This window comes from Saccostrea cucullata, unplaced genomic scaffold (assembly GCF_032062105.1).
Source record: "Saccostrea cucullata isolate Sc308-1 unplaced genomic scaffold, CSIRO_AGI_Scuc_v1 ctg334, whole genome shotgun sequence".
Taxonomy (NCBI): Eukaryota; Metazoa; Mollusca; class Bivalvia; order Ostreida; family Ostreidae; genus Saccostrea; species Saccostrea cuccullata.
Window position 1 is genome coordinate 84165 of NW_026923666.1, and position 26072 is coordinate 110236.

At 33.6% G+C, this 26072-nt stretch overlaps 1 protein-coding gene across 1 annotated transcript in view; it reads right to left on the bottom strand.

The window, feature by feature from the left end:
- The window catches only part of LOC134264619 (uncharacterized), a 36083-nt gene extending 10956 nt beyond the window's left edge, over window positions 1–25127 (bottom strand). The window contains exons 1-3 of the mRNA XM_062746899.1: window positions 24383–25127; window positions 10857–10937; window positions 9036–9173 (exon numbers count right to left, since the gene is read on the bottom strand). Of these exons, the coding sequence (XP_062602883.1) occupies window positions 9036–9173; window positions 10857–10937; window positions 24383–24623 (460 nt within the window). The 5' untranslated portion in view covers window positions 24624–25127. The remainder of the gene's footprint in view (window positions 1–9035; window positions 9174–10856; window positions 10938–24382) is intronic.
- Window positions 25128–26072: the final 945 nt, after the last annotated feature.

The window sequence follows — 26072 nt, forward strand, 5'->3', positions numbered from 1 at the left end:
TTATACTCTGAATCTTGTCGCTTGTTTCTCTTACTGTCCCTTTCCTTGTCTTTAAACTCTGGATCTTGTCTCTTGTTTCTCATATATTCTCTCATGTAATCCTTTTTATCTTTCTTTATCTCTGTTGTTTTTAAGTGACTAGTATTACTACCAACAGATTGTTTGTTTGTGAAAGCAGTTGTTGTTGACTGATCTAATCTACAATATTGATGTACACTTTGATTATTGCATGGGAAGCTATGAATAAGTGTATGAAAGGCAACAGGCATCACTTCAAATTCAGTTGCAAATTCAATGTGCATACTTTCATACATTGCATACAAAAACCCTAACAAATCATCTAAGCAGCAACTGTGTCTCATCAGAGACTTGCCATCACAATCAGACAAACCATTTTCCCCATGAGAATGCGAGTCAAAAAAATAAAAATCATTGTCTGAAGCTTTGTACAGTGCTGAACATATAGAGCCAATCATAACCAAAACATATCTAGATGATCTCAATGCCTGTTGCAGACATTCATGTAGAGTTTGAATTTGATTTTTGTTATCATCTGTAACTAATAAGCCAAACAATGTACCAAACTTATCAACCATGTGGTGATTTTCACCAGAATCAATATGAATTGGTAGTTCATCAAACATCAGTAATCTACTTTTCAGTTTACCAGCATTCTGAAGATTCTTCACAACTGTGTTGTACAAATTATCTCCCTTGAGCAGAGTTTGATCTAAAAAGGAACTAGTGAATGAAAAATTTTCATATGCATTTGACAACATCATAAGTGAATTGCATGTACACTGATTACCTCTTGAAAATGATGAAAACCTCATGCTTCCCTGATGGAAAGACCCAAACACTAGATTATCTGAATTCTGATGCATACAGTTACCCTGTAGTGCATGTGATGTTTCTTTTGGAAAATTGTTCATTGTAAATTGAGTAATATTCTGAGTTGTAATCTGAGAGATATTCTGAGTAAACAACTGAGAGGAATTCTGAGATAAATTCTGAGATAAATTTTGATTCAAAGTGGTCTCAGGGAGAGCCGCAGAGACCACTGTCACAGGGGTGGTAGAGATCACCCCTGCCGGTACAGATGTCATAGGTGTTAGGACGTGGCCTACACCCAGAGGCACAGATGATTGGACGTGGCCAACATCTGTGGGGTACTTGTCACCCACATCTGCCTTAGAAGATTTCGTCTTCTTCACAGCAGCTTTCTTCCAGCTCCTCTTCCTAGGCATTCTGTAGTCTACAAAAAATACAAGAACATTATACTGTGGTTTTATCAATTTTCGTTGGCATCAATTTTCATGGATTTTGTAAACAAACGTTTTCAAGGACATGTAATTTCGTGGAAAAAAGCATTATCTATACAAATGAATATACTATTTATTATTTATTCAATGAACATTTGAATTTGTGGATCTGCTTAACAACAAAATCCTCGAAAATTGGTGCTCAACGAATATTGATGAAACTACAGTAATCTATATTATAAAAGATTGATTAGATTAGCCTTTACTTGATACATACACACATTCTCAAATTAATAATGCTGCCATCACTGACAATTTCAAAAACATATGCCAACATCTATTGAAAGAGAGTGCTTTGGATGAGACCGTATAAACCGAGGTCCCATGTCACAGTAGGTGTTGGCATTAAAAAGATCTCTCCTTGCTCAATGGCCCTGAGTGCCGCATATAGGACAAAATTTGTAGCTCTCCACCAGCAAGTGGTGGCGTCTTCATACGAGTGAAAAATTCTCAAGAGAGACGTTAAACAATATACAATCATTTAAAGAGGGATGTAAGTTACATGTAATTTGTAAACCATTTTTTACATAAAACTTACCTTTAAGATGTGGCACACATTTCTAGAAACAAACATGTACCAAATACACTGTAAATGTATCCAACATTTACTGGCAAACAGTTTTGGTGTAATCATCCAAATTACACATGTGTACCTTACTATTGTGTTATTTCCTAAAATTTCACAGATTTTTTTTTTTTGGTTTGAATTTTTACAAAAAAAAAAAGTTCTACTGTTTTGAACTTATAACAAAGACACTTGGATTTCATAAAAGTTACTTCTTCTTAAAAGTGCATCATAACTCAATATCAAAAGTCATGACAAAGATTATCATATTTCATAATTGCATACCAAAGTCTTGCCACAAGTAATGCACAATGACATGAAAGAAACAAGATGTGTTTGTGAAACACTATGCGCCCGGCGGCAACAAAGTTCAAAAAAATATTTTTAGCAGATAAATCACAGTCAGGGTCACAAGGTCATTGACCTTGATGTCATTTGTAAGAGCTTAATTAGTAAAGTAAGCATACCAAATTTGAAGTCTCTATTTCTCATGGTTCAAAAGTTATGGTAAAAGTTCTAAAAAGCTATTTTTAGCATATAGGTCAGTCAAGGTCACAAGGTCATGACCTTGAATTCATTTGGAAGAGCATCATTAGTGGTGTACACATACCAAATAAAAAGTCTCTACCTCTCATGGTTCAAAAGTAAATATGGCGAAAGTTCGAAAAAGCTATTTTTAGCATATAGGTCACAGTCAAGGTCACACGGTCATTGACCTTGATGTCATTTGAAAAAGCTTCATTGGTGGAGTATGCATACCAAATATGAAGTCTCTATCTCTCAGGGTTCAAAAGTTATGTCCAAGGTTAAAGTTGACAACAGACAGACAGACAAACAGATAAACAGACAAACAGACAGGACAAAAACAATATACGCCTCGGATCTATCGATCGGGGCGCATAAAAATATGTTAGTACAAATATGGTCAAATAAACATGAAATTGACATTGGATTTATACAACCAGAAGTCTCTGTCGAGACTCAAGCTCTACTGGTTTGCACTTATAACAAAGGCGGAGAAAAGTACTTAAGCAGTTGGGAATTGAAACTTAACAACAGCAATAGAGAAAGGATCCTTGATTAAGTCTCTTTATGTTCTTAGTGTAGTCTACTTTTCTGCCACATTATATTATAATCAGACTAAAACTGTCTTGGAGTAGCATTTTGAGAGTATTTAACAGAAATTTCTATTTTTAGTAACCAAGGCAATAATATTCATCAAGGTAAAAACAGATATAAAGAATTGTGTATCTTAGTGTAGTCTACCTGTGTGCCAATTTATATTGAAATCAGACCAAAACTGTAGGAGACGTAGCATTTTAAAAGAATTTCACAGAAATTTCTATTTTTAGTAACAATAGCAACACTGTTCATCGAAATTAAAAACCGATAATAGAATTATGTATCTTAGTGTTGTCTACCTGTGTGCCAAGTTATATTGAAATCAGACCAAAACTGTAGGAAACGTGGCATTTTGAAAGAATTTCACAAAATTTCTATTGGGGCAACACCGTTCATTGAAATCAAAAACCGATACACAGAATTATGTATCTAAGTGTAGTCTACCTGTGTGCCAAGTAATATTGAAATCAGACCAAAACTGTAGGAGGAGAAGCATTTTGAAAATTGTTTACAGACAGACAGATGCATTACTATTGCATAAGATCCTCTGGTCTCTGACCAGTAGAGGAAAAATGAATCCCACCATATGGTAAGCCTCAACAAAGAGTCTGCTGAAATTTCAAGCATTGTGATGAGTAGTGCTGAGAAACCTTGTTTTGTATGGTATGAACAGATAATCACGAAGTTGAAATCAGATTTGAATGAATGAAACGAAGGTGAGCCTAATAAAAAAATTACAATCAATACTAAAAATATGCATTGAACACAAATTATGTACTTATTCTTTCATTGACCTTTAAATCACCTTGGGTCCAGGTCACGATACACACTCAGGTCATAGCAATCTTTGTGTAAAAAATAGAACTCGCAAAGTTTATTCATAAGAAAGATATGGACTTTGTTGGCCCAGATGAATAGTTTATTTCAGTGACCTTGAACTTGCCCAAATGACCTTTGGTCAAGGTCATGAGACATCCTCAAGCAATCTTTGAGTAAAATAGGAACTCACCAAGTTTATCTATAATAAAGATATGGACTGGACACAGATTATGAATTTTTCTTTTCGACCTTAAACTTACTCAACTTTTAATAATCTTGGTTCAAAATCAAAATTAAATCTTTTAAGGACTGTAAAACAATAACATCTTAAAATATATCTTATATAGTTGTCTATGTATTCTACAAAAGTATCTCACCATACAGCATGCCTCAGGCAAGATTGTGTTAAAATTTCAAGCACCTGCAATGAGTAGTTGATGAGAAAACTGTAATAATTGAATGAAAATTTGGTATGTATGAAACGGACAGATGCACAGACAAAATAGGAAGTTGACATCTGATTTTGAACAAAATGTATTCCACTATATGGCATGCCTAAGGGAAGATTGTGTTAAAATTTCAAATATCTACGATGAGTAGTTGCTGAGAAAACTGCCACAAAAATTTATGTATGTAACAGACAGATGCACAGACAAAATAGGAAGCTGACATCTGATTTTGAACAAAATGTATTCCACTATATGGCATGCCTAAGGGAAGATTGTGTTAAAATTTCAAATATCTATGATGAGTAGTTGCTGAGAAAACTGCCACAAAAATTTATGTATGTAACAGACAGATGCACAGACAAACAGGAAGTTGACATTGGATTTTGAACAGAAATGTATTCCACCATATGGCATGCCTCATCATCATTTTTTTGTATTTAATTTAGACTCTTGATTATATAAAACACATAAAACAATAATTAACAACACGAACATCTATATTATCTTTTTATTCTACTGGTATCTTTTTTTAATTACATTTTACTATAGGCCTACTTTATTTTAGCAATGGTACCTGTAGTGATATTCTTCTGCACGATTGACACAAAATCACATGCATATATGTCTGATATATGTAGGAGTTTCCTTTCTGCAAACTTTTATAAACAAGTTGTACTATTACTTTTATTGACAATAAGTTATCCGGATCCTTTATTATTAACATATCGGTTCAGAAACGACTGGTAGAACCAGGATTTGCACTAATGTTGTAAACAAACTATAACGTTTCCTTCCACTAAGTATATTAAAATAAATAGATGATATATATATATATTTTTTTATAATTTTCAATCTTGTTACACTATTAAAATGTAGCAGTGACTTGTTCTTCTCCGTGAGACTTTTCTCCGAGAGACTTGATGAACTGCGCAGTATTATGTTGCGCCGAAACACTGCTGTATGAATAAATATATTAAAGGTTGTAATTATTCAGATAAATTCTGCACTTTTCAAACCTTACATAATGAAACCAACAATCAGCAATGATCAATGAATATTTCTGTTTCCGTTCCGCGTTTCTAAGAAAATCTTCCACTACTCAGTAACTCCACATCAAAAATGGCGAGTGAGCCTCGTTTTCAGATATTGGTACACCGCGCCCGATCGAAAAAAATAAAAACAAACTCATGCCTTAAATTCTGTTGATTTTATTCCTGGCGTACACAAACTATACAAAATTGATTCTGCATTCAATAATGCAGAATCACTCAGTACCTGAGGGTGTTTCTATATAACTATAACCAATAATCGCTTTGCTGTTCTTCAGAAGAATTCTTTTTAAAGATTTTTCCAATGTATTTTATGTTAAAATTTGATCCCCCATTATGGCCCCACTCTAACCCTGGGGGACATGATTTGAACAAACTTGAATCTACACTACCTGACGATGCTTCCACATGAGTTTCATCTTTCCTGGGCCAATAGTTCTGGAGAAGAAGATTTTTAAAAGATGCCATTAATTTTTTTATTAATTCATCATTATCTCCCCTTTGAAAAGGGCTTGGCCCTTCATTTGAACAAACTTGAATCCCCTTCACCCAAGGATACTTTGTGGCAAGTTTGGTTGAAATTGGCCCAGCAGATCTTGAGAAGAAGATGAAAATGTGAAAAGTTTACGACGACGACGACAACGATGACGACAACGACAACGACAGACGACGGACAAATTTTGATCAGAAAAGCTCACTTGAGCCTTCGGCTCAGGTGAGCTAAAAAACACCAAAGAAGCTATCCAAACGCAAAATTTAAAGGAGATACTCCAGTAACATGAAAATGGGTTTCACTGACACAGAAGAGTAGTGAAGAAGGCCACCATCATTTCACAGAATAGACTTAAGCACAGAATCTTTTGCAGATCTCATTTACACCGGACTGTAAATCGAAATTTGGCCTGAGCTATATTTTCTGATAAAACTCAAATTGTTTTGAAAAAAAAGACAAAACAAACGTTTTCTGTTTGGAGAAAAATGAGGGAAAATGGAAATCACGCTGTCTTGGAATTTACAGTGACCAACAGACTTCACAGATAAGTGTTATGATAATGTTTTGGGGTGCCTCAACTATGGTGCTGTTGGGACATTAATATCTACAGAAAAGAAAATTTAACCCCACAAAGTACACTGAAATTCTTGAGGCAAATCTTTGGCCAGTTCTCAATTGCCAAATATGAACAGGACAGACCATATATCTTTCAGGAAGATAATGCACCAGTCCATATATTTAGGGAGACTTGTAGTGGAAAACATCATCGAAAATGTCTGAAGAACTGTCAAAATAAAACTTCAAAAACAAGGCAGAAAATACCTAATTGACAATGTATAAGAAATATGGACCTCTATGACTCCAACACATATAAAATCGTTGTATAAATCCTTACCAAAGAGAGTCCGAGCTGTCCTGGAAGTCAATGGATGCATTACTAAGTACTGACAATTTTGTGTAAGTACCTTTATTAGATTTACAGATATATGGCCATGAACAAGACTAATTTTAACAGCTCTACATGTCACTTCAGCCAATTTGTCACTTTCAATTTGGCACGCGACTGTATGTTCTATTTCTCCGAGTCGCACAGTGACGTAAGGATCTATTCTTTACTCTGAATCGCTCTAACCACTGCGCCACACCGGCTATTACTAAGTATAGTTCTTGGAATTTTTGCCATACTATCAATTGGAATTTTTGTCATTCTACCAAGTATGACTTAATACTCTTCTCATTTAAACAATTTTGCAGTTTTCAAGTATTTTTAAACTGTTTATGTTTCATTTGCTATTCTGGCGTCATGTGCCATCATATGTCAATTGATAGAATATCTTTTACTTTTAACCATAGAACACAGTAAGTACGCAGTCTGTTGCAGGGCAGTTTGATGATGCAAGTTTCATATTGACATAGAGCACAAAATAGTTGAAAACAGACTTGAATTATTCTTAACAATGGGAGTCTTTAAATTTGTTTATTATTATGTTTGTTTGTTGTTTAACGTCCCTCTCGAGAATTTTTCACTCATATGGAGACGCTTCCACTTGCCGGTGGAGAGCTACAAATTTTGTCCTATACTCGGCACTCGGGGCCATTCAGAGCAGGGAGGGAAAATTTTCGTGCCAGCACCTACTGCGACACGGGACCTCGGTTTATACGGTCTCCACCGATGGACCGGTCTCTTCGTCCCACAGTTGTATTCGAACACTCGGCGTAAGGATCAACTCCTTACTCCACGACTCTAGAGCAGACGCTCTAGATAACCACTGCACCACACAGGCGATTTTATAAATATGAACGTTCCTAAGTTGAGTTCCTATGTTTGAGGAATTTTGGAGACAGTTTGGTTACTTTTAGATGGAGTTCGAATATGGAGCTTAATTTTTTCCGGTAAAATACAATTTAGATATACAAGTATCAATCAGGCAACGAAAATACCACATAACCTGGTCCAATAATTTCAAAATGTAGAAGATACATGAAAAACATTTTTAAAATATTCACCTAATCGATGTATTGGATAATTAAAGATGGATTTTAAACAGTTGTAAGCAGTATATTAATTGAAATATAAATGACAGCATTGAAAATTGTTATCGAGTGAGGACAAAAAAGAATTCACGGAAACCTTATAATTGCGCCCGAACTTTATGAATTATTAACTGAATATTTGATATGCATGGATTAGCGTTTTGTCTCACAAAAATATTAGATTGTAGAACAAATCGATAACAAAGCCCATATTTACAAGGTATTTAGAAATGATGTTCATTAAAGATAAATCTAACGTTTTCTCACAATACACCTCGGTCTTACTGAAAAGTATTTCAAAATTCTCTTCTCATTCAATTTGGCTGTTTATGCAAGCGTTTGGCATCACATGTCATTTGATAGTTGAATAACCTATAACCAGAGAACACAAAACAGTTTGCAGGGTAAACAGACATATGGCACAAAATAGTTTTGATTCCTAATCATGGAATTCATTCTTTTTATAAATATGTTTGTTTGTTGTGCAGGGTAATTTGACTGATGCAAGTTTCATACTGACATATGGCAAATAATAGTTTCAAACAGACATGATTATCCTATTTCCCTTGCTTTGGGCAATACACATATAGCATCATCTATCAGAACACTTAACTAGAAGGGGCCATGGAATTTTCAATGCTGAAAGAGACAGCCCTTCTCATCATAACTAGACACTTACTTTTTTGCTTAATATCCAAGCGCAGGGAAGAAGAAGAATTAATGCATTTTCACTATATATAAAATCAATGGAGCTTCAGCCCCCAACACTATAACCCATGACCCTAGAGCAACAAATTTCACAATTTTGGAACAAGCATATTTGCTCACAGAACTAAGTTGTTTACCTTCAACACACCAAATAGTAAAGAATATCTATAGAGCCCTAACTTAACACAAATAGAAGCTCTTACCCAGGGGTTATGGTACTCACAAATTTGGGGAAAAAATCCTCTACCCATCGATGCTATTTGCCAAAAGTGGTTCAGCGTTCAACAGAAGATGCTGAAAATGTTCGAAGGTTTACAAGCGATGGACGACGGATGAAGACGGACAAAAACAGATAGTAATAGCTAGATCACTTGAGATACTCAAGGTGATCTTAAAATATATTTTAACAAATATAATTTAACAAAGATGCCCGAGCTTGACGATTTCTTACAGTGAGCTATAAACGGAACTTACCTGTCATGAAATGCATAAGAGAGGTAAGACGTTTTACAATATATCGTGGTCTTCTTAGCGTATAGAACGCAAACATATGGCCAAGCAACATTATTAACAGGGAAATTATTGCAAAGGCTGATCCCGTCCTTACGTAATCTGTCAACAAAAAATAATTAATTTTCAAAATCTGCACAAAGTGTTCACTGAAAATTTGATTTGCAGCTGAAACCTAGATATGAATTTAGCTGCAAGTGTGTTTCGTAACATGCTTACTTGACGTCGTGATTATGTAAACTTTCATGATTTTAATGCGTGTGTAACTCATATATACAGAATATTCAACGAAAAACAATTGTATGATGTGATGTAAATTCGTGAATAAGGGTGACCCCAAAAATCAACAAACATTGGTCCCCCGCGAACATCGATGATTCCTAGTGAAAGTATATATACTTATATCAGGGGTTCAAAAATTTACTAATTGAATCTTATCAAGAAATAATATTTGGTTTTAAAATTGATTATATTTTAAATTATCTGGAAATTAATGCACATCAACCACTTTTATGCGCGAATCACGTGATATTGTATGGACAGTAAATTTACTGTCACATATTTCTTTCCATGTGAGTTAATTTTTATGACAAGAACAGTTATTTTTTTACAGTGATTGGGACAGAATTGGATGAAAATCCTTTCCAAAAATTTGCAGCATTAAAACAAATAAGAGATTCAATGAACTTATCTTTTCAGCATGCAATATGTTTAAAATCTAAAGTAAACGATATAGGTATTTAATACTTATATCATTGTTCAAATATTCACTATTTTTCAAAGTGCTAATTGGAGGTCTTTGATAGCAAATTGCTTAATCAAAAAACATTACTTGCTTTCACTGTCAAATCATTTTTACCATCAGCCTTCCTTCACTAAAACGATTAATACAATCATTAATAGTTACAGAATATTTATCTCAATAAAACAAATTATTATATGATATGAGGGATGTGATATTGTAAATTGTACAGTCGTTTGTTGAACGAGTTAAGGGTGACAACCATTTTTCGCCACAATCAAATAACTTCATTTTCACATTGTGACGTCACAAACAAGGAGAGAAACTTTATTCAGCATATGCTATTTATAGACCCTGTGTATGGCTATGTGTGTAAATCTGAATTGTGGTTTTGTAGATAAAGAGATAGTTTGCGAACTTTTTATATATATGTACACTGCCACATTCAAAGCAAACATTCATAATAATGTTGATCTTTCATCTTTTATTTCGAAATTGTAGCAAAATAGATCAGAAAGATTTTTATTTCTTCTAATCCTCTTTGTAGAAGTATACTTCTTTATTAAATTTTATAGTGATTTCAGCAATGGATCTGAAGTTACGACCGTAAATAATTGATTTACTCTTACTGCACCGAAATGAAGAATTCTGTTTTAAATACAGAAGGTTTGTAATATTGTTTGGATTAAAAGTAACGTATACATTGCTGTTTACCGTTTTCTGTTAACGTAAACAGACATCCGATTGATTCAAATATTAATACCATATCATAGATTCTCAATTTAGTGAGCATCTAAACTCTGTATATTTGCTTCGATTATTGATGTATTTAATGGTACCAAAAACAAGATATTCCGAATGTTTAAGCAAGAAAAACATAGGCGACCGATACAAATAAATTAAATTTTAGCGATGTACTTCAAATGTACCTCAAATACATCTTCTGAAGATACTAAGATACTTTAGCCGAATGGAAACTAGTCAGGGAATGGCATGATGCGGCAGATTGCCAGAATTACTCTCAAATCCATGCAATTTCTTACCTACGAGTTGTATGTCGGTCTTTTTATCTTTCTTTAGCTCATGTTCCTCTGGGAAAAACTTGTGTGATGTACACTCTTCATCTAAAAAATAACAATTACATGTAACATAAAAAGTGCTAGAATTAATATTAGTACAAATATCTATCAAAGTATCATCAATATCTAGAAAAAATCTATTTTTTTCGCGTAAAGATATAATGGAATGAAGGTATAACATTCTATCGTACTTCTCTGATTGTGAAAACAAATGCAGGTCGTATATTAATGGGTCATTTTCGTTTCGTGAAAAATATGTCGCATTTTTCGCCCTCGTCAATTTGACTCATTTTTTTTTTTTTTACCATTTTTATAAATTGTATTATTAATTAACATCAGAAAGATAAAAGAAAATACAGAAGTCATTCACATTTATTAATTATTTCAGGTATTGATTTTATTCCGCATTAGTCATAAAAAGCGATGTTGCTAAGGTAACGGACTCTAAAAGATGAAAGTATTTTGGACGATGTCGCAAAGAAGCGCAGTGTAATAAACAATGTGACAAAAAGATAATTATTAGCTCTAATTAACATGAGCGGCTTATTTAAAATATAAATCTTATTGCAGTCACGAATGAGCCTTCCTTGGCTTATTTACAAAGATTATGACCAGCACTATCAATATTTTTGAACAAGAGGACCAAGGGCTTTATAGGTTACCTGAAATCAACTTTCCCAGATATGAACTTAATTTGTTTTTAAAACAACGAGGCCACGGAATTCAAAATTTTGAAAAAGGCACCCTTGCTAATCATATCTATACACTTTGTTTGTTTACTTAATAGGCTGTAGCATAACCGTATAATCAAAAAAAATTTCTATATACTCAGTAGAGCACCCATCCCATAGGAACTCATGACCCTAGGACCATTTATTTCACAATTTTGGATGAAGCAATGTGGCTTATAAAAACTATTCATTTTTAAAGCAGATTTCAACATCGATCTAAATGCAAATTACATGTATGTCACTTCCGTTACGCTTTCAAACATGAACTAACCCACACGCCAACATATATCCCCGTTGCGAGGGAAAAATAATTTAAAAAAAAAAATTCCCCGTTTCGAGAGGATAATAAGGTGCACCACTGAGGCGACTGATAAGCCGTCATATATTGTAAAGAATAATGAGTAAGACCAAAGCCTAATGAATTATCAATGAATAAATCATGAATTTTATTCTTTAATCTTTATACACAAAACTCACAGGGAGATATTAAAATCTGCGGTTCGATGAAATTTTAAAATTAAAACTATAAAATTCAGTGTATTTAATTATACAATATAAATTCAATTTTATAACTTTAAATCCAAATTAAATTTTAAAGAAGTTACTAGCTAATATTGAATTAGATTTGTTTAATTTTAAATTAAGATGCTAACAATTGCAATTAGACCACTTGATTCCTCTGCCCGGTATAAATAAAACTGCCGATCAGAGATTTTCTTACAATAAACTCATCAAACAAGCTCTGATTGGTCAAATACCCTTTTCTAAATGACAATTTAAACGCCATTTGCTTGGTAATTTTACCCACTACAGGAACACTGGATTTTCTTAATTTGATACAAAACAAATATACAATACTAGTCTTACCATTTGTTTTAATTTATTGCTTTATTCTCTTCTATGAAAAAAATATATTATTATGATTTAGTAATACTTAATAATGATACGACAATTATCTTTAACCTGTTGCCGTGTGTAACTTAAAATACATGTATATTTTTAATTTTACTTTGCTTAAATGCCACAGTGATCTTTAAGTTCTATGTGATATCATACATTCCTATATATGTATAACAATAGAATTTTTGTCCGTGGCCTATGTAAACGTCATCTTTAACACCATCAATATGTCGTTAACGTCATCTTGAAATATGTCTTGTACTCGGTTATAATTACATGTATATACATGTCTATTGTTCAAGTTCATAGACAAAATTAAGTCAGATTAGTGCATTTATATGTGAATGTCTAAATAAGTATCTTCTAGTTTAATCTCACAACTACATTTGACACTGAGTAAATAATTTTGAAAACAAATTGCAATGGAGTAGATTCCTATCTTTGGATTGAATGACAAATTTAAAATGATTTAAGTTTTTTTAATGATGGACTCTTGTCGAGATGATTTGCCCATCCTTTCTTTAATTGCTGGACTTTTGGACTTAAATAGATTATTCATATTTCTAATGGTTCTTTATAATGTATTCTTTGGGAAAATTCTAGGAAAACCAGTTTAAGAGCCAGCTTTTCAAAGTTTAAAAACTTCTCAAATGCGAATCGAATCAAACTCCAAGGTCAAGAGATAAAAAATGTTGTTACCCGAAGAAAAGGCTTGTCTTAATGAATATACCTGTGAAATATGAAAGTCCAAGCATAAAAAAAAATCAAAGGTTATGACCCAGGTTACAGGGTTTTAAAATGTAGGTCAAACTCAAAAAAATGCATATTACAGGGGAACTATTAGATATCTTTAGAACTACACAGTTAAATAATAAAAATTGCAGTTTTGTCAAAACTAAAATTTTATAAATGAGTGAAACTCAAAAGTCAATGTGAGAAGATGAGAAATATGTATATCTATGGAAAGGTCTTATCACATTGAATACACATGTAAAGTATAAAAGCATTAACACCAACTGTTTCAAAGCTATAGTGTATGAACAAGGTTAAAGTTTGGTGAACGCTTGCAAAAGATTAAACTGCAAGATGAAGAGCTGGGTCAAATGTGTTGGAGCCCAAAGACAGAAGTTGTCATAAAGGATACAATGTGAAATATGAAAACCATAGCTTAAACAAATCAAAAGTTATGCATGGGCAAGGTTAAAATTTGCCAACAAACAGACAACCAGCTAGACAAACAGGTAGACAGACAGAAAGACGGACGGACAGGGCAAAAACTACATATCTCAGAATCTTCGATTACGAGGGCATAAAAATATGATTTAGTTTGTTAAACGTACCTAAATAATTATACTGTAAACGAACTGTAGATCACTACATTTTCGCGACACTTTATTTACGTTGGATAGTTATTTGTTGTTTTAGAAACAAGACAATATTTTCGCATGTTGTGGTTATTTATGTAAAAAATATACTCGAGAATAAAATATTCGCCAGACTGACTCTGACAATTACAAGTAAATAAAATCCTTACGAATAACAAAATGTGTTTGTGAAACGCTGATTCCCACGTATGGCAAATGTTGGCGAAGGTAAAAACATATCTCAGATGCAAATCAAACTCGATTGTCAAGGGATGAAAAATGTTATTACCTGAACAAAGGATTTGCTCCTAAATAAATATTCCTGTGAATTACGAAAGCGCAAGCACTAGCCATTAAAAGGGTATGACAAAAGTTTAAATTTTTTAAAGCGAGTCAAACTCAAAGGTCAAGGTAAAAAAAAGTATAAAATATTTATCCATGGAAAGAACTTATCACATTGAATACACATGTAAAGTATAAAAGCATTAACATTAACTGTCCGAAAGCTGTGACCAATGTTAAAGTTTGGTGGATGCTTGCAAAAGGTTAAACTGCAAAGTCAAGAGCTAGGTCAAATATGTTGGAACCCAAAGACAGAAGTTCTCATAAAGGATACAATGTGAAATATGAAAACCATAGTTTAAACCAATCAAAAGTTATGCATGGGTAAGGTTAAAATTTGCCCGACAAACAGACAACCAGCTAGACAGAGAGACAGACAGCTAGAAAGACGGACGGACAGGGCAAAAACTACATATCTTCGAATCTTCGATTACGGGGGCATCAAAATAAAAATGATTCATTCTGTTAAACGTACCTACATAATTATACTGTAAATGAACTGTAGATCACTATATTTTCGCAACACTTTATTTACGTAGGATAGTTTGTTTTTTGACAAATTTAACAAAGGACAAAATTTTTTTGTGGTTATTTAACGGCGTATTGTGCCATTTTAACAATGTAGATATTTTTTTAAATCTGTTTTGATTTAGTAAATCGTTTGTACGATTTATAAACATTATTCATATTTCTAATGGTTCTTTATAATGTATTCTTTAAAATTCTACGGAAAATAAATGTGTTGTACAATTTGTTTGTTCATCTTTTGGCAATTTAAAAACTTTTCAAATGCGATTTCAAATAAAGGTCAAGAGATAAAAAAAATGTTGTTACCCGAAGAAAAGACTTGTCTTAATGAATATACCTGTGAAATATGAAAATCCAAACATAAAAAATTCAAAGATTATGACCAGGTTACAGTGTTTTAAAATTTGTTAAATCGTTTGTACAATTTATTAAATCGTTTGTACAATTTATTAAGGGTTAATTTAATAAATCAGGGGATTTAATAAAGCTATTGTATCTTTAGAACGTTTGTACACAGTTGATAATAAACCCTAGCACAACTAAGTGTTCAGTTTTACAAACGATTTAAAAAAAAAATTCTACATTGTTAAAATGGCACTAATACGCCGTCGTATTTATGTATAAAGTATGCTCGAGAATAAAATATTTATCAATTGAATACACATGTAAAGTAAAATAAAACACCAATTGTACAAATAACAAGGTGTAAAGTTTGGTGAATGTTTGCAAAAGGTTAAAATGGGCAAGGTTAAAATTTGCCAACAAACAGATTGTCAACCATGAAAAAGGTAGACAAAGGATGAAAAATGGTATTACCCAAAGGATTTGCTCGTAATGAATATTCCTGTGAATATAACGGTGCGCAGGTATGGCAAAAGTTTAAGTTTTTTTAAATGATGATTCATTCTGTTAAACGTACCTACATGATAATACTGTAAATGAACTGTAGATCACTATGCTTTCGCGACTCTTTATTTACTTAGGATAGTTATTTGGTTTTTTTTTAGAAACAAGACAAAATTTTCGCGTGCTGTGGCTATTTATGTGTAAAATACACATGGAGAAACAAAATATAGCTCAAACCAATCAAATGAAATTTGCAATAATAATGTTTTTTTAGAAAACAAGATTTCTTTGTGAAACAATGATTCCCCCGTATGGTAAATGTTGGCGTATTCAATGTATATTTTAAATAAAATGCTAGGTAGATAATTTAGAAAATTTTCTTACTTTTAATTTAAAATACACAATATGTCAAGGGATGGACACAAATTTTATTTTTTTAAAAAAGGATTTTTAATGAATATTCCTGTGAATTACGAAAGCAGAAGCACATATTTGTCATTAAAAAGGTATTGCAGAAGTTAAAGTTTTTTTTAAACATAAACAAAGGACAAGGTAAAAGCCTTGTTAAAATGTTTATATATAGAAAATATCATATTTATAACAAAATGAAATTCAGCAAATCACTGGAAACTGACTAATTGAGTTTAGAATTAACTTTTTTATTTAAAGAGCTTTTCAAACCAATCAAAAGTAATTTGCAATATTAATGTTTTTGTGGACAAACAGACAGCTAGACAAACAGACAGACAGGACAAACAATATATACCCCCGAATCTTCGATAACGGGCGCATAAAAAGTGATTGGCAGTATTCAATGTACATTAAGATAAAACACTAGGTAGATAATTTAGAAAAATCTGACTTTTAATTTAAAATACACGGTATACTGAAAATAAAAAAAATTGAATGGTCCTAGAAGTGCTTCGAGGGAGGGAGAGGGGTCGGGGCGTATCTTTGACGTTGTAAATTATGTATTCATGTGGAGTTTCAAATTAGGAAAAATGTTATTTCTTCTTGCTAATAAAAAATTGGAAAGTAAGTAATCATTTATTTTCCTTCCTCTCAACCAGCGTAGAGTTCACCACAGACAGGGCAGGATGAGAAATCGATAAATGTCAAAAGTGTGATTGACTGCATTAATTTTAATTTACTGACGAAAATACGTCAACAGTAGCCCAGAGTATGTTTACATAACAGCAAAAAATTCTGCGGAAAGGCGAACTGCTGTGTGGAATCTTGCCCTGAATGTTTTGATTAAAAGAAAATCCTTTCAATCTTTTTGACCTGAGAGAGAGAGAGAGAGAGAGAGAGAGAGAGAGAGAGAGAGAGAGAGATTTTAACATCACCAGCCCAGAGTTTCACTAGTTTACTTTTTCTCTCTTCGGTAATTTTGTTTATCGATTGGAGATCCTTGTGATTATCCTAGAAAAACATTTTGATTGCTCGGTCATCATTCTGCATATTGTTTTATTTTGTATCCTTTGATTGGGAACACATTGGAGAATAGTGGAAAAGTTAATCGATTGTACCCACATAACTCAAACCATATGATTGACCAACCATGTTCAAGCATATTTTATTTAATGAAACCGACATTTCATTATAATAATAACTACGACAGAATTGATGGTTCGAATTACTTTTTAACACATGCATAATATATTCGGCCAATGAAATGTTTGAAATAACGCAGAAAAACAATTAAATACATTACACTGCATTATGTTGGAGATGATGGAATGACACTTGGAGTTGGATGCAATTGACACATTCCAAATATGAAACACTGATGGTCGCGTATGGCAGCTAATGACAAGGATTGAAATTTCTTAAATATTGTGTGTACCCAAAGACAGTCTTCTCACAACGAAAAGGTCAAAATTGTTGGTATCAAAAGGACGGTCTTGTCAAAAGAAATACACCTGTGAAAAATGAAAGCCATAGCACTCTTTGTTCAAAAGTTATTGTCAAGGTTAAAGTTTTTTTTAATAGTGGGCCAAACTCTAAGGTCAAGGTCAAAAGGTCAAAAAATTTAATATCCATTGAAAGCTGTCATCACAGTGAATACACATGTAATGTAGGAAAGCCCTACCACGAACAATTCAAAAGTTACAGTCATGATTCATGTTCGGAAATATTTGCTAAAAGTGGGATCAAGCTTCAAGGTCAAAGTCACGAAGTCAAATCTGGTTGTACCAAAAGAAAGCTCTTTTCGCTGTCACAATGAATACTCCTGTGAAATATGAAAGCCATAGCCCAACCCACTAAAAAGTTGTGGACAAGGTTAAAGTTTTTTTTTCCGAACAAACAGGTCGCCCGCGTGGCGCAATGGTTAGAACGTCTGCTCTAGAGTCGCAAAGAAAAGAGTCAATCCTTACGTCGCGAGTTCGAATCCCACTGTGGGACGTGGAGACCGGTCCTTCGGATGAGACCGTATAAACCGAGGCCCCCTGTCGCAGTAGGTGCTGGCACGAAAAAGATCCCTCACTGCTCAAAGGCCATGAGCGGAGCATAGGACAAAATTTGCAGCCCTCCACCGGCAAGTGGTGGTTTCTCCATATGAGTGAAAAATTCTCGAGAGGGACGTTAAACAACATACAACCAATCAATCAATCGAACAAACAGACAGACAGGTGGACGGAAAGGGCAAAAACTAAATATGTACCACCGAATCTTCGAATAACGGGATTCCGTCGAAACATGGCTGAAATATTGCCGACTCGGCGTTAAACAATATACAATCAATCAATCGAATATGGGGGAATAAAAACACTATACTTTACATGTACTAATGAATTGTATATGAGGATGTTTACAAAAATGACTTATTACTACCATATTGTTGTTGATATTACCATATTGTTGTTGATAAGATGTTTAAAACTTTTTTTTGAAAATTTTAAGTAAAACTGTTTTCAGCAATTTAAAATATTCACTATAGCTTGGATTGATTGTATATTGTTTAACGTCCCTCTCGAGAATTTTTCACTCATATAGAGACGCCACCACTTGCCGGTGGAGAGCTGCAAATTTTGTTTTATACTCGGCACTTAGGGACATTGAGCAGGGAGAGAACTTTTTCGTGCCAGCACATACTGCGACACGGGACCTCAATTTATGCAGTCTCACCCGAAGGACCGGTCTCCACGTCCCATAGTGGGACTCGAACCCGCAACGTAAGGATCAACTCCTTACTTCGCGACCCTTCAGCAGACGCTATAACCACTGCGCCACGCGGGCAACCACTATCTCGGAAAGTTTCACATAAGTTTCACATTCTCTGACCAAGTAGTTTTTGAGGTGTTTTTAAAAAAGATTTTTCTATATATTGCAATATCTTATACAATGCAAAGCTAAAGCAAAATAATATAACTAAAAGATAATTTATGTTGAAATGTGTCCGTAGCACGATTGAGGTCAACCCAGCGTGCTACTTTTCCCGTCAGGGAGGGCACAACTTATGTTGATGTTGGGGGTATGCCATTTTGCCGGCTGCCCCACTGTTGTGTAGACCACTGTGGACAATACCTGCCAACTCGAATAAAACATTAAACTTAAATACGTAGCATTTGTTTATTATATATATAGGTCTTTGATAATGCAATGTTAAACCATGATCGCTTATTGTGGCCCAACCCTTCCCCGAAGGCAATTTATCTTTTCTGTCTGAGTGGTTCTTGAAAAGAAAATTTTATGTCTTTCTTCACCCTTTTTCTCCCTTTTCGTGATCATCCCAACTTGGAATGGAGCCTGTCCTATCTGTACAAATAACAACCCCATTCATCCAAGGATGCTTGTGGAAAGCGCGGCTTTGGTTTCAACTAGTAAAGTGATTCTTGAAAAGTCAAAAAATGTGAAAAGTTTATAGAAAGAATTTCAGAAAAAGACAGCTAGAAAGACATATATAGAAAGACGCAGGACAACAGGTCATCAGAAAATCTCATTTGACTTTCAGCTCAGTAAATTACATGACATTCAACTTAGAGTGTATTTTTATGCCTAATATACATACACAACTGTCATAGTGGAAATTGAGGCATCGGTAATCTTTGCTTAATTAACGTATAAATGCCTTTCTTTCGCAAATCAGAAGTTTGACCGTGAAATTACATTGGATTTATTTTATCAAACTATATCTTTGAAGTATTAACAAATGTTACCAACATATTTCAGTCTAAACTAGCTTAAGTTTATACAGTATTTGGGATTTGGGCACAAAAATATGAATCGGTTAAAATATGTATCTGAAAATGGCACGTGTAGGGGAAGTATCTCAGCGTTTTGTAAAAACATAGTAATATCACGTGCAACACCCTAATTTTAGGTTGGGTTATAACTATGTACCAAAAAAAGTAGGACAACTTTTACTTTGCCAAATCAATTTTTAACGGTTTGAATTCAGCGTTTCGTAAAAACATTTTTAATAAAAAAGAAAGAAGGATTTTTCCCAGGCATTTTAGTACGTACATGATTAACAGCTACAAAACCTTGAAAACCCCAAATATTGTTAAACTTTTATTAAAAATGCAAAAGCTACAACAAGCTGTTAACTGTCTGAAGAGCGTATATAATTTTCACCCTAAAATTATGTGGTATATCTACAACAAGCTACAACAACTTTAACGTGTGACTACCCACAAAGGCAAATGAAAACATCGGTGCGGATCTAAGTACATCGTTAGCAATGTAGTTCACTTCTTAACTTCAACATTGTACAAGGTTTGATCCAACATTATTGACACAACTGCTAAAAAGATGTTTAAAATCAAAAGTTACAGCAATTTTTTCATGCTTATATACCTCTTTTTATTTTTAGTTTACCTTTTTTTAATATATGCAAAACTTTTGAAATTTTTATGCCCCCTTAAACGAAGTTTCGGGGGTATATACTAGTTTTTGTCGTGTCCGTCCGTCTGTCTGTCTCTCTGTCTGTTTGTCCACAAAAACTTTAACCTTGTCCATAACTTTTGATTTAGTGGAGCCATGATTTTCATATTTCACATGTGTATTCCTTGTGACAAGACCTTTCTTTGGGTACCACCAAATTTGACCTTTTGTCCTTGGAGTTTGACCCACTTTTACATGAAAATTTTAAACTTGGTCATATCTTTTGAACAGTAGATACCAGGACATTTATACTTCACACATGTATTTTTTGTTGAAAGACCTTTCAATGGATACCAACAACCTTGACCCTTTGACCTTGTAAATTTCCGTACTTGTGAAAAAACTTTAACCTTGGCCATAACTTTTGAACGGTAAGGGATAGGGCTTTCATACTTCATATATTTAATCCTTGTGAGAAGACGCTTCATTGGATACCAAGAACTTTGACCCTTTAACCTTGACCTTTGAGTTTGACCTACTTTAAAAAAGTAAACCTTGACCGTAACTTTTAAAGGGTTAGTGCTAGTGCTTTCATACTTTACATATTTAATCCTTGTGACAAGACATTTCATTTGATAACAAGAACTTTGACCCTTTGACCTTGACGTTAGAGTTTGACTTACTTTTAAAAAATTTAACCTTGGGCATAACTTCTGAACGGTTATGGCTAGGGCCTCCATACTCTACATAAGTATTCTATGTGGCAAGATCTTTCATTGAATACCAATTACCTTGACCTTTTGACCTTCACCTTGGAGATTTATGTACTTTTTGAAAATAAAACTTTAACGTTGGCCTATTTTCAAATTTCATAATTGTTTTCCAGTGAGAATACCCTACTTTTGGTACCAATTAATTAAATTTGCATTTAAGAAAAGTTTAATCTTTGCTATGTTGCCATACGGGGGCATCAATGTTTCACAAACACATCTTGTTTATAGATGACCTCAGTACAAGAATGTTACCGACGTTATTTTGTCGATGTTTTTTCGATGACACTCATTTTTAGGTTATCCATGAATCTTTTCAATGTCTCACATCTAAGTTTTTATGCCCCCGTAATCGAAGATTCGGGGGTATATAATTTTTGACCTGCCCATCCGTCTGTCATTCTTTCTGTTTATCTGCAAAATCTTTAATCTTGCCCATAACATTTGAATGGCCTGGGCTATGGCTTTCATATTTCACAGGTTTATTCCTTGTGACAAGACCTTTCTTTGGGTACCACAAAATTTTACCTCTTGACCCTGACCTTGAAGTTTGACCCACTTTTACAAAAAAAGTATCAAACATTAACCTTGGCCATAAATTTTGAACAGTTGGTGCTAGGGCTTCCATACGTCACATGGGTATTCATTGTGAAAGACCTTTCAATGAGTAAAAATAGTTTACCTTTTGTCCCTGACCTTAGAGTTTGACCCTCTTTTAGGAAAACTTTAACCTTGACCATAACTTTTGAATTGTTAGAAAATAGTTCACAGGTGTATTCCTTCTGATGAGACTTTTCTCTGGATATACTAATAATTTTGACCTTCGAATTTGACTTGCATTTTGAAAACTTCAATTTTTGCCATAAGCTGTCATACGGGGGCATCAGTGTTTCACAAACACATCTTGTTCATGTAGAACTCTTCCAGGTTGTAATCGAGCGTCTACGTTTGCGCCATTTTTTAAAGGAACAATATGTTAATTTGTATATGTACTCTCGCTTGTGGGTAGAAGAGCGTAGGGATGGATTTTAATAAATCCAGATCTCCTTCCACCAAGCATTTTCTCATCTTTTGACTTAAATTTACGTGATATTTTATATGCTCCATATCTAATACCTATCTTTGCTTATTCCTTCCCTTAGTTGTCAGTGTTTTTGACATCATGTCTAGCGTTATAAGTCGGGTCGTCAACCTTTTAAAATGAGAAAGGAAAAAGTAAGTGGACTATCAGTCAACCTTTAATAAACGTCACCGACTCTGATCGCACGATCCATTATATCTACAATTAAGAAAAAAATAAATTGGACAAGGTAATAACGTCTATGGCACGCCAAATTCACAAAAATGAGATAAACCTAGTTTCACAATTGATAAACTAGGTTTATCGACTGTAAACTATAGTTTACAAACCGTAAACTATAGTTAACGATTCGTTAAGTATAATTTTCATCTGTAAAACTATATTTAACTGTTGTTAACTATAGTTTACGAATGATAATCTAAGTTTATCTGTCTGTAATAAGCGTTAACAATAGAACGTTTGTTGTAAACTATAGTTAAGAGTTGTTAATCATAGTTTCACAAATCGTGAAACTATATTTATCAGATCGTTAACTATACTTAACGGTTTGTAAACTATAGTTTACAAATCGTGAAACTGTATTTATCAGATAATCTATGTTTTGCAATCGCAAATGATTGTTTTCAGTGTTAAGTATAGTTTACGGTTGTGAAACATAGATTATCGCGTTAACTATAGTTTACAGATGTAAAATATAGATTGACGTTGTTAACTATAGTTTACAGTCCGTAAACTATAGTTTACAACCGATAAACCTAGTTTATCGACTGTGAAACTATGTTTTGCTCATTTTTGTGAATTTGGCGTGCCATAAACGTCATTACAACGTTACGTTTTTGCCTCGCGGTGAATACACAAAATCTAACATTGTGTTTAATTAAATCTTAAAATGTATTATACATTAATGGTTGACTGAATGAAATCTTAATAAAAAATTTTAAATAGATATGGATATTTCATATAAGTATCTAATTTCTTTTGATAACTTTTGATTAATAACGACTTTACAGCAGGTTTGGATCCATCATCGTTTTTTTAGAATTCTGAAGTCTGATTAAATGCAGTTATTTGAGACAATGTGTGAATGTCTTTGATCACATTCTGGAATTCAATTCCCGGAAATTTTATATAAGAAAATATTAAATTGGCCTTCCAGTTTAAACCTGCTAAGCGGATTTGGAGTTTTATCGATTTTTTAAGGCGGATTGAGTAAATGGAACTAATATGATAAAAATGATTCTCCTTCCAATCCAATTTCGTCCTGGGTAGACTGAGCTCATATAATGTCTTCCACAAATGACAGAATCATAATCTTTCGATTTCGAAGACGAGGAAATTTTCATTTGAAATGAAAATTCAGGAACTAATAATTACAGACAACACAGCGGTAAATTTCCTTAGGGAATAGAAGCGACTGTTGGAGGAAATAAACTTCATGAAAACGCTAAATAATACGAAGAAATGCAAAACAAAGGTCTGTAAGAGGTCAACCGCCGAGGCAGTGGTATTAGCTTACAAGTTCAGAGCATTTTATCAGTTAAAACGTTTTATCATAATTAATATCTTCATTACTTCGAGAGATTTTCATACAGTGTAAATGTTATTTGGCCTTTGGGTTTTGAATCTTTTTTATGCAAGTGATGATAAAGAAAGAAGACATCGACAAAAGACATATGATTAGCAGCTGTTTTGTAAATTGGAAGGCACATGCATGACACATGTACACATTTTCCTACACTTGTTAATTCGCGTTTGGCTCTTCTTCACAGACAGATAATGGCCGTTTCCACGGCCGATAATGGTCATAAAGAGAGAAAGATGTACTGTTGTGCACGACTTTATGGTTTCTCGATACCAGATCTACTTAAGATACAGCCAACAAAAACATAAGAAGGCTACTGAAAACCAAGAACACACTGATACATGACGATTGTGCGAACAAGTGCTTTCAATTTACATGTATCAGGAAATGATATTACTTTTTAATTCACCTCTTAAGAAATTGTTTGTGTTCCAAATTAGCGTTCCCATTTAGGACAGATCAGCATCATTTCTCTTGTATACATTGTTTTATATTCCATTAATCAATGTTAATACTCACGGTCTTGTTTCTGTCCATCTGAGCTTAAGGTATACCCCTCCTCACAAGCTCGGAAAAGACCCCCTGTAAATCCTTTGAGGTACACGTCTGTCCCTGAAGTATTTTGAACTATTGTAGAATGAAACTCAATATGCACCCAGTTAGTTGTCGCAACTGCAATAATTTGAAACAAAAATGCTAATAATGTAAAAGCCGTTGATCCGTAGAGAAGTCGTTTTTCTCCACAGAGTGTGGCAGCCATCGTGTTCCCTCTTATGTGCCACGACGTTACAAAAAATAGCAAAGCTGATTGTATTTTTCTCTCCTCACATCTGGAGTTGCATTCCACGAAAATGACTTCTATCGTTCGTATGATAAGCAATTTGCAGCAGAACTGACCACGGCTCTCGTTCAAAATCCTTGCAAATATTATAGAACACAGGAATAGACAAAATGCATGTAGATATATTTAGAAGTGTAAACATGAAGGCATAAAGCCAGGAGATAGGTGTTATCGCTCAGCTATCCACTGTACCACGAGTAACATTATTAGTACTACACTTTACAGAAGTAATGAAAACCACAGGCGAATTCTGTCTACCGTCTGTACCACATCGCGAATTTCACTGTGCACAAGTCGCGCCATTCGTCGCTCCATTTGGCATTTATCAGATCCAAGTGCAACTTAGTAAATATTTTATGTGATCACCACAAAAATAAACCGTCGCTCTTTCGTTTCCATTCCTTCCACTCTGTTGTGAAAATCTATATGGATCTAGAATAAAATATGGAAACTCGTGAAATAGCAGTATGTAAACAAAAGAGAGTGGAGTTAAAATGGTTCAATTACTAGAATTAAATACGAGCAGTTTCACATTACATCTGCGCTTTCAATAATAAAAATTCGATCAGATAAAAACAGATGTCTCTTTGGGGAGAAAACGTCAATAGAAATGACACAGTTTAAAGCATCTATCGGAAGCTACTGAGTTTTAATCTGAGACAATACTGAAACGCAGAGCAGATGTTCTCGATTTCTCAGCAAAATTTCCAATGAAAAAGGCAGCGTTGATTAATCGAAATACATTAATTGTCATAATGACATTTTTAAAAACAGATGCTAGCTTTCATATTTGATTAATGTCATGTCATGTTTCTTGTTGTAGCATGTCTCAAACCTGAAAAAATTAATTAAAGATCTTGACCCTACATAACTTTTACATTTAATTATAGTTATTCAGATAAAGAAGTAAAAAAAAACCTTGAAATTTACAAATGAATACAGAGAGAAAGGGGGAAATATAATTAAATACAAAAGGAGTTGAGAAATATTAATCAATAGTATACGCAAAATGAAAATTCACACATAGACAAAATAAATGTTATTGCTTATGAAAATGTGTTATTCATCTTATATCTTGTAAAAATAATATGATGTTGAGGGATTTTCTCTACGTATTTTTTAATGACCTTCGTACAATCATGTCTATAACCACGTTAACGTTATATTATACAATGAAATATATGACCTATAATCTGTATTGGATATGGGTTTACTATTCAAAATAAGATGCTAAAAATAATTTGGTAGATGTTTTATATCTACTAAAGAGATATAATTTTAGGCGTTGAGAGGAAAGAAGCTAGAAGCACGATGTTTGTGCACAACTATGTTTTTTTCTGATTGTCGATATGTCAATGGTGTCTGTTG